This window comes from Peromyscus leucopus, chromosome 16_21, assembly GCF_004664715.2.
Source record: "Peromyscus leucopus breed LL Stock chromosome 16_21, UCI_PerLeu_2.1, whole genome shotgun sequence".
Classification (NCBI taxonomy): Eukaryota; Metazoa; Chordata; class Mammalia; order Rodentia; family Cricetidae; genus Peromyscus; species Peromyscus leucopus.
The window spans coordinates 16,334,159-16,344,773 of NC_051084.1; the positions used below are offsets into that span (position 1 = coordinate 16,334,159).

Below are 10,615 nucleotides of genomic sequence, written 5' to 3' on the forward strand. Positions count from 1 at the left end.
AAGTGAAAGAGGAGAATTCTGGGAACAGGAAGGCTGAGTCAGGAGTCACAAGCCAGACACAGAGGAAGCAAGATGTGAAGGCAGAACTGAGAAAAGGTACATGGCTAAACATAGATAAAAAATATGGGTTAACTTAAGTGTAAGAGCTAGTCAGTAATAAGTCTGAGCTAATGGCCAATCAATTATAATTAATATAAGTCTCTGTGTGTTTACTTGGGGGACGAGAATGGGAGAGATTTGGCACCCAATGTGGGGCTGAAAATTTTCATGTGTCCAGGCTGGCCAATGGTTGTGAGTGGGAGAGATTTGTCCTGACCACTGGCCAGGACACAGGAAAACTTTCAGCTACAGTCTCTAGTTTGCTTGGAATTGACTAACCAGCACACACAGTCTCCAGGATAAATAAAATTTAGGACAATTTAGAAACTATGCCTTAACTAATAAAAAACAATGTCAAAATTATTAAGTATCTTCTCTGATCACTATAGCGCAACACTAGGAATCAATGATAAGAAAATCTTTGTAATAGTCACAAACATGGAAATTAAACAGCATATTCCTCCAACCACCCATTAGCCAATGGAAAAATTACAATGAAAAATTTAACAAAAGGAATGAGAATAATCAGTGTGCATTCATACGTGTGCAAAGTGGTCTAAAACAAATTTAATAAAATTTATTTGTACCCAAAACAACAACAAAGAGGGAAGCACACCATAACAAAACCTTAGGGATGCATCAAAGTAGGTCTAAGAAGAAAGCTGGTAACACCAAAGACCATCAAGGGCTGCAGAAAGTGCCTCAGCTGTTCAGAGTGCACACAGTTCCTGCAGAGGACCTGAGTTTTATTCACATTATTCTCAGTGCCTAACTGGACAACTACAGCTCCAAGGAATTCAATAACTCTTTGGCTTCCTCAGGCATCTATATGCATGTGCACATAGACACATATATGCAATAATAAAGTATGATAAATATTTTAAATGGATTTATCAAAAACTAGAGAAAAAATCACAAGCTAAGCCTCTATAAATGTCAAGTATTCATGACTGAATACTGAATACTTTATACTGATTCAATCTTACATTTTTGTAGTAATTTTACATCAGAAATGAAAGTGCTGTAATTTTGTTTGAAAAGTGTTTATCTATTGAGATCTTGATAGAATATCTTCCCTTTGATTTTAGTTAATAATGTTGTCTGTGTAGCAACATCAGGAATCTTGGAGTCAGATAGAAGCACTGAATAGTGGGAAAACTCTATTGTAAATGTGAGTGAAAATACCAGCAATTTAGCGACCTAACTATATACAGAAGAGTTCTATGAAAAATTTCTTCAATTTCAGTAATCAAGCGTACTTTTTAGTGTTATTAATGCATTATTTAATTTGATATTTAAGTGTTAATTACATAAAATTAAAGATATTTGTGGTGACTTTTAAATTTATATTTATATGGCTTTAAGAAACACATTTTCTCCTTAATTTGCCCAATTTATAGTTTTATAAGGTTTTTGTCTCTGCTTTGCCTAGGTATAGAAAGCCAAAGGAACATGCATTTCACATTATTTAAACATTTAAAGAAATTTACAAACTAACTATAGAAGGCTGAATTTGAGAACAAGTGAATTCATAATAATTTTATAGTTCTTCAAATTACCTGTCTTGATTTTTTCTAAAAGGGACTGGATTTCTAAGATCACATGATTTTAAAAAATCACCTAATATTGCAAATACAGAAATCAAAGCTTAGGAATCACCACCCAATGGACATAATTTGATATGTAAAATTGAAATTTTAGTGAAAATCTTATTTAGCAAATACATAGCATGTAAAATACAACAAACTCCACTAGGAGACCACCAGAGCAGAGCAGAGCAGTGAGGGGGGAAAAAACCCCAGGTGTCTGGCTTAGACTAGGGCACTATCAGGAGACCTTAGTCCAAAAATATAGGGAACCATATATCATTGGGTTCACATAAACACACTACTAAAGAATTCCCCAAAGATGTCTAGTTAGCTGTAAACACACTTTATAGAAAAGAGATCAACCAATAGACATATTTACTCTAATAAGATAGAGCCAGAATTCTTAATAAAAGAATGAACATAAGAAAAATAAAATTGATTGGAGGAGTCTTGACAACAGCAAATGTTGTTTTCAGTTTATTAGACTATCTGATTATCAGGAAGAAAACAGATATCTGTCTAGAGGGGGCATTTCTGAGTTCGATAACTAGGGAAGTGGTTTTATTGCTGGTACCTCTCCAGAGAGGCCTGTGAGTTTGGTTTTGGATCATCTGTGTCAGGGTGACCCTGGGTAATGCATCTGGATCATCACCTTCATCTTAGTGGGAACAGATTTATATCTCTACTTCCCAAGAATTTTCTCTCTGGTGTTATCTTTTCTCACCAGCCTTTTCAAAGCCCCCTTCACATCTTTGTTTCTTAAAGTGTAAATGAGGGGGTTTAGAGTAGGAATAACCACAGTGTACAAAAGGGTGATGAACTTCCCTTGACTATGTGCATAGGAGCTATTAGGCTGGATGTAGACAGCAGTGATTGTGCCATAAAATAGCACTACTACCAGCAGGTGGGATCCACAGGTTCCAAGAGCTTTACCCCAGGTTAGAGCTGACCTTAACCTCATCAGTGCTTGGGCAATATACCCATATGATACCAAGATGAGTGCCAGGGGAAGGAGGAGCAGCACCAAGGAAGCCATGAAAAGCTGCACTTCATTGGCATGAATGTCTATGCAGGCTAACTTGATCATGGCAGGAACTTCACAGATGAAGTGATAAATCCTGTGGTTCCCACAGCGAGGCAGGCGGAGGGTGATGGTGCCCTGAATCAGTGTGTTGCCCACTCCACTCAGCCATGCGATTCCTGCAAGAAACTGGCAGAGCCGCGGGTGCATGACTGTGGCATAATGGAGTGGCCGGCAAACAGCAGCATAGCGATCAAAGGCCATAACTGCAAGGAGGACACACTCAGTGGACCCCAGAGCCAGAGACACATAAAGCTGAATAGCACAGCCTGTGGCAGTAATTGTCTTGGCTGGACCATGGAGGTTCCACAGCAGCTGAGGAACAATGCTGGTGGAAAAGCAGATATCAACAAAAGAGAGGTTTGTCAGGAAGTAGTACATGGGTGTTTGGAGCGCAGAATCCAAACAGGAGACAAGGATGATCACTGTGTTGCCTACCAGGGTCAGGAGGTAGGAGATTAGCACCACCACAAAGAGGATCTTTTCAAGTTGTGGCTGATCAGAGAAGCCCACCAGGATGAAATGGCCACCTGAGCTGTTGTTGATTGTCATTACTCTACTCACAAAAAGGAGGGTGACAAGTGCAGAAATGCATGTTAGATAAAAAGGAAATGGAAAGGGATCAGAAATCTGCATGAGAGATATGGACCCTAAAGGTGGAAGATGGCATATGTTCTGTATAAGAGACAGGCAGGAAGGAGATGGGAGAGGGAGAGGGAGAGGGAGAGGGAGAGGGAGAGGGAGAGAGAGAGAGAGAGAGAGAGAGAGAGAGAGAGAGAGAGAGAGAGAGAGAGAGAGAGAGAGAGAGAGAGAGAATCACAGAATACAGAGTTCACTGAGAACTGTTAAAGACACAGAGCTACACCAGGAACTACAAACAACTAAGGAATGAGAGTGGGAGAAATTGTCTTACCAGGGGGGAAGAGCACACCAATTGGTTAACCAGTCCCAAATGGTCAGTCCTGAAAACACACACGTAACATTATACAGTCTGATCAGGATATATGTACATATAGGTATATAGACACAGATATTCCTAAATGCATGTAACAATTATTGAAAAAGGCCATAAATTTTAAAGAGAGCAAGGAGTGGTGTATGAGAGGCTTTGGAGAAAGGAAAGGGAGGGAGAAATGACATAATTATATACAATCTCAAAAGGAAAAGGAAAAATATTTTTAAAAGGTTCAGAGCTAAAAAACAGACCATGTGTAAAATACTTAATCATCGGTGAGTGCTCAGTTTTTCCAAGTTGTCTCCCTTGTTCTTTCAAGAAATTCACCCTTTTCTTCCTCAACAGCACTTATAAGATTATCCACAAAACACAGACAGAGAGATGTCAAACAGGTTCTTGGTAGGGATCTCATTCTGTCAGTAGGAAAAGTAACAAAAATGCCTTTGGCGGGAAAAAAGTAAAAGAAAATGATAATGCACTTCTCTGCCTGAAATGTATATTTTTAAACACCATGCTGAGAACAAACAATACAACCTTGGTGTTTTAATTGTTTTTTAGACACACATGGGTTAGTTTTCTGTCAGTATTTTTCTTATAATATAAAAGCAGGTAGTCTGGAGTATTTTATCAGTCTATTATAGAATACTCTTGTAAAATAATTTTAGACTTGTGTGTTTTATTTTTATGTTATAGTAACTAAGACTCAATTTTCACTTTCAATAGCCCCCTTTGAACTTGTGTTTTGTAAACTATTTTCCTTGTTATTGTAACTTCATACTGCACAAACAATAGAGGATATAAGTCCAATTGATTTATTACTTTATTTAGATTTTTAAAATGTTGTGTATATTCATTGTACACAATACTGTGCTACATGATGCCATTTTCACACAAGTGTGTATTGTATATTGAACAAAAACCCTAAATTTCCCATTTCATTTAGTTTTATCAAAGACATTTTATGAATATCCTAGATAGAAAGCCAGATAGATGACCACTTGTCTTTTGGCTGTAACCCTTCTTAAAGTGACCGCATATAACTATAAAAACAATATAAAAATAGGACATTTATCAAGGTAAACTTCATTTCTAAAAATGCCAATTTCTCATGCTACCATTTTAAGTTCTGCACAATTTCATCCTTTCTTTTTTTCAGAATGATATCCCAATATATTATAACAATATGTTACTTCTCACCAAATCAAGTTTAAATTTCTTTATTAATCCTGTGTTTCTTACTCAGATAATTTTAGTTATGCTTACCAACTTCTACCCACCTGTCAGTGTCTATTTCCTGGGCATCCCTCCTGAAACCCTGAGTTGCTTTGCTTGTAACCATGTAAATTTACACATGTGCCCATTTCACAGAGCAGACCACATGTCCTAAAAGGAGAGGGAAATGCTAAGTGAGTAGAAATGTTTCCTTTAAATGTCTTTCTTAATATCTAAAATGAACAGTTATTTATAAACAACAGGATAGACACAATTGTAATTTTGGTAAGTTGCTACCTTTACTAGCCTATTAAATTGCTACTTTCCCTCTTTTCATCTCTTGACTAGCAACATTGTTTAAAGCTTCCATTAAATAAATGGTGTGATAAAATAGTATAATGTTTCTTAACTTATTTAATCAAAGTTAACATATGTGTATGCATGTATATATCTATTGCCATCCATATTTGTTGAAAATGATATGTATTTTGTCTAACTTAGTGCATGCTACATTGCTTATTCAAGGTACTTGAGTGTTCTTAGGAATTGTGTGAAACCCTATTTTAACTTTATGTTGCTGTAAAATAAGATTTCCTGGAAATGTTAGTGTTTTTGTTAAGGTAGCTACTATATATTGTATTTTCAAGATTTTCCTCTAATATAGCCATCATGTCCAAATGTATTTGTGCAACTCAGCTTTGTTGAGGAAAAAGAAGACATGAGAATTTTAATTTACTCACATTTTAAATATAAATATTTAATAAGGAAGCAATGCTTTCAATTCTCTATAATTTTTCAGAAAATACAGTGATTTAGAGTCAAGGGAACATGCATACACACAAAAGCAGAGAGGCGTAGATCTTCTCCTCAGCAGCACATGTATATTCAACACTATTGCCACATTACAAAGGACTTCATATTTTTAATAAATCTAAGTCATAAAGATCATATAGAAGTGATCTTTCATTGTTTCTCTAGCTTTGCTTTTTCTTATTGCTGAATGTATGTTCTTCAAATTTAAGGTAACTATAAAATATAAATTATTTCAAATCCAATCTTATAGTGAAATTTAATTTACTATATTATTCAGAAATTTTTAAACTGCTTAGCATGCCAATAGACATGTGAATTATTAGTTGAGTCATTTAAAGAAAACTGATTTGGCAGTTGATAAGAATAATATTATTTTCTTAGCTAGAGTTTGTACTATGGAGAGAAGAGAAAAAGAAAAATATTGGTTAATATTTCCTCACCTCTGAAAATTTTGTCCCCTCATTCTTCCAATTACTTTCATAGGCTGAAAAGATATTGCTTTCCAAAAACACAAGATTCTGAAAATGAATCTTTGAATCCAAGGCCAAATATCAGATGTAAGTGTTTTGTCCAGAGCCAGGGGATACTGAAGTGTGTCTCTGCAGCAGAAATGATGTCAGTCCAAACTGGGACGTAGGGATTCATGTATTCCTAATAGGGCAATTACCACCAAGCACAATAGTGACCAAGAGCAAACTATTCTGGGAAAATGTATTTTAGTCACTGATTCTGCACAGGTAAGTCTTTAATATGAGACATTTCCAGGCTCTCAAGTCACATGCTAGACTAAGATTGTGAAGAAAGTAAGAATAAATTTCTCACTCTGTGCAAATCTCAAGATTAGATACCTGATTCTCATGGAATCAGTTGTCTCTGTATAATCAGAACATAATCTTCAAGATCCCCTAACCTGAGTAGAGATGAATATATGACATGCCAACCATTGTCCTAGAGATGGATTTTCGTATATGGATTCTGTTGGAGAGAAATGAGAGTAGTTATTTTGACAGTGTTATCTACATTATTCAATTTTTATAAAAGGTTCTGTGGTCAATAAGTTTGAGAGGCCTCACATATAAACCTCTCAAAAGCTTACAAAGTTCATTGGTACTTCTTTCGAATTCACAAAGCAAAGCACACATGCTAGAGTTACTTGAGACTACTTTGTTCCAAATCATTTGCCTAAAAGCATTTTCTTGAGTAATCTTGAGCAACACATCTTAAGAACTTATATAAAACATATATCAAGACAAGTATAGAGAGACATTATCACAGAAACATGCGTTTAGAAATGAAGAGGGGACTGTCTTATTGATATCAGGCATAAATGAATGCTAATAAACATATAAACAACATAGGTCTCATGAAGAACATGGACACAAACACAGACAATCCTTCTCTTTGATAACTTTCAGGAGATCCTAAAAAGAAGACTTGGTTCATTTGAAACCATATCTGAAAACAAACAAACGCATTGGAAAAGAGGTATATTGTCCATGACCATTACACACACACACACAAACTGTCATGTTGAGGCAGATTTAAGGAATGTACCTCCCTCTATGTCTCTAGAGCAGGAATGAGACATTATATCACTGTTAGGTAGGGTCTAAGTTAGCAGTAAGTCTTTAATACAAACATACATTTAAATAAGCTAATAGGCATTGGGAAGTTTTGACCCATTTAATTAATAGCTATCAGATATGCTCCTGGTGCCCTGGGTTCCTTGAGTGAAAAACTATGGTAGCCAGTTTTTTTTTTTTATTTTATAATTTAGTTTAATTTTACATATCAGCCACGGATTCCCTTGTTCTCCCCTACTCCACCTTTCCCCAACCCACCCCCCATTTCCATCTCCTCCAGGGCAAAGACTCCACTGAGGATTGAGTTCAACCTGTAGATTCAGTCCAGGCAGGTCCAGTCCCCTCCTTCAAGGCTGAGCCAAGTGTCCCAGGTTTCAAACAGCCAACTCATGCACTGAGTACAGGTCCCAGTCCCACTGCCTGGATGCCTCCCAAACAGATCAAGCCAATCAACTGTCTCACCTATTCAGAGGGCCTGATCCAGTTGGGGGCTCCTCAGCTATTGGTTCATAGTTCATGTGTTTCCATTCGTTTGGCTATTTGTCCCTGTGCTTTATCCAACCTTGGTCTCAACAATTCTCGCTCATACAAACCCTCCTCTTTCTCGCCAATTAGACTCCTGGAGCTGAGGGAACCGGATGCAGAGATCCACAGCCAGGTCCCAGTAGCCAGTTTTATGTCAACTTGACACAAGATACAGTTGTTTGGAAAGAGCGAACCTCAATTGAGAAAATGTACCCACCATATTAGACTCCAAAAAAAGCCTGTTGTACATTTTCTTGATTAATAATTAATGCAAGAGGATCCAGCACGTTGTGGATGATGTCACCCCTTGACCGGTGATGCTCTAAGAAAGCTGGCTGAGAAAACCACTAATGAGCAAGTAAGCCAGTAAGCAGCATTTCTCCATGGATCCTACATCATTTTTATTTATTTATTTATTTATTTATTTATTTATTTATTTATTTATTTATTTTTGCATTCCAGATTCCTGCTTTGAATTCCTTCCCTGACTTCCTGGATTATGGGCTGACTAAAAATTATAGATGAAATAAACCCCCTCGTTCTCAAGTTGTTTATGGTCATGATGTTTCATGTCAGCAATAGAAACCCTAACTAAGACAAAGGTTATAAGCCAGGCAACCAGTTGGATGGCGGTCATGACATGTCAAAACTGGCTGCTTTGAACATTGATGCCTTAAAGAAGCCACACATAAACGACCTCAGCTTACTGCTGAAGTACAATGTCAGCTCCAGAAGGTACAATTTGAGCCAGACCTTGACTTCACAAGCCCTGGTGAACTTCAGATTCTACTCAGTCTTACATATTCTCAACTCAGGCCACAGTGGGGAGCACTTCTCTGCCAGCCCAACAGCAGGCCATGATTGATCCCAAATTAGTTCTTCCTATGAAGGTCCATCTCAGAATTTACTCTCAGAACTTCTTTTGCTATATCACAAAGACTCTACAAGTTATGTGTCTATATCACAAAGACTCTACAAGTTATGTGTTCACTTGTTTTTTTTCCAGGAACTTTGAAATTTCCTCCCTGATTCATTGAATAATTCAAAAATTTTTCAAAAGTGTCGTTCTATTCCAGGTGGTTTTGTAGTTTCTGTGCTCTCTCTCTATTTATTTCTAGTTTTATTGTACTATAATATGATTATAATAAAAGAAATTAACTTTATTCTTTTATGTTTTTTAGTATTTCCCTTATGTCTTAAGATGCACAAAGTCCTAGAAACAAAAGCTACTAACAATGTTTAACGTAGAAACATAAGATCTGAATTTACCCATAATGATTGCATAAACTACATCAGTGCTCATTTACAACAGAAATAAAGTCCGTGAACAGATGAGTTCTTTGATAGATTCTGTCAACCATTTAATATAAGATAAATACCTTCAAACTCTTCCAAAAGATAGTAGAACATAGACTATGCCCCTCTTTTTTTGTTGCCCAAATCAGGTCAATATAATCTCCTTGGTGAAGCCAAACAGACCTCTCATGAGAATAAAACTCAAACCAGCATCACTTGTAGCAAGGATAAAGCAATAATAACAATCACCTACAACACAGTACTAGGGACTGAGTCCAGGAAAATAGTAAAACAATTTACACGCTATATGATCTAAGCTATGGGTGGGTGAATGATATCAGCAACACACAATTATTTCAGATGGTGAAGATTTCATTTCATAAAATTCAAAATATTTCCAGGATTAAAAAAACAGATGATAAATTAGTAACAGAAGGAAATAACCAGCATTTATGCCAAACCCACAGTCAACACACTATGATGAGATTGAAAACTTTATTCACCCTTCACTAGCATGATAAGAGTATAATTCATTACTTTAACTCAAAACTCAGAGTGCCTAGGCATGAAAAAAATGCTCTGGTTTGTATGACTTGTTCCCCAGGAGACCACATGTTGGATCTTTGTCATCAGTGTGGCAATGTTGATGCAGTAGAAAGATGATTAAGCTATTGAGACACTCCCCTTGTGGATGGAGAGATTCAGATGTTCTGTGATAGAACTATTTCTCAGGAGAAGGGGATGTTGCAGAGTAAGGCTCCTCTGCACAGAGCTATTGCCCTATCCTTAAGGACTCTCAGGAGAGCAATGAGATGCCTCCTGAAACTCACCAGTGAGAAAAGATTGTGAGTCTCCAGGGGAGAGTAAGATGAAAAGGACTCAGAACACAGAAGAATTTTAGTATAATATGCTTAGGGTTCATTGTTTTCCAGGAAAGGAGAAAGTGTGGATGTGTCCTGGGAGTAGTAAAGTGTGAGTGTATTTGTGTGTGTGTGTGTGTGTGTGTGTGTGTGTGTGTGTGTGTGTGAGAGAGAGAGAGAGAGAGAGAGAGAGAGAGAGAGAGAGAGAGAGAGAGAGAGAGAGAGAGAGAGGTGGTGGTGGGATACCAGGGCATTGCCTTGAAGGACATGGTACTCTTTCTTGAGACACAGTCTTCTTGACATCAGGCATAGTTTTTCTCCATAACAAAAGCTTTTCAGTACATTGCAGAGTTGAGGATGGGGATGGTGTGGGTCCCCTGTATGCTGTAGAGAAAGAATGAAGAGAAAGCCAGAAGTGGCTAATCAGAAGCAGAATCCACCTAATCTCTTCAAGTACTGTGACTGGAGGTAGGTGCCACAGTTGATTATCAAGACTAGGCCTGGGGAGAGTGAATTAAAGTATATAAAAGAACATCTGATACTCCAAACATTTTCCATTCTTTTTATTCTAATTAGTATTGTCTCCTAGTTTTAAGGCTACT

General features: G+C 37.1%; 1 protein-coding gene across 1 annotated transcript; it reads right to left on the reverse strand.

Moving 5' to 3' along the window:
* Window positions 1-2,370: 2,370 nt before the first annotated feature.
* LOC114686582 (olfactory receptor 2G3-like) lies at window positions 2,371-3,321 on the reverse strand. Its single transcript, XM_028861243.1, has one exon. The coding sequence runs from the start codon at window positions 3,319-3,321 to the stop codon at window positions 2,371-2,373; it is 951 nt and encodes a 316-aa protein (XP_028717076.1).
* Window positions 3,322-10,615: the final 7,294 nt, after the last annotated feature.

Bases quoted from the DNA above. Each gene is read 5' to 3' on its own strand.
- LOC114686582 (XM_028861243.1), bottom strand. From the start codon at position 3,321: ATGACAATCAACAACAGCTCAGGTGGCCATTTCATCCTGGTGGGCTTC.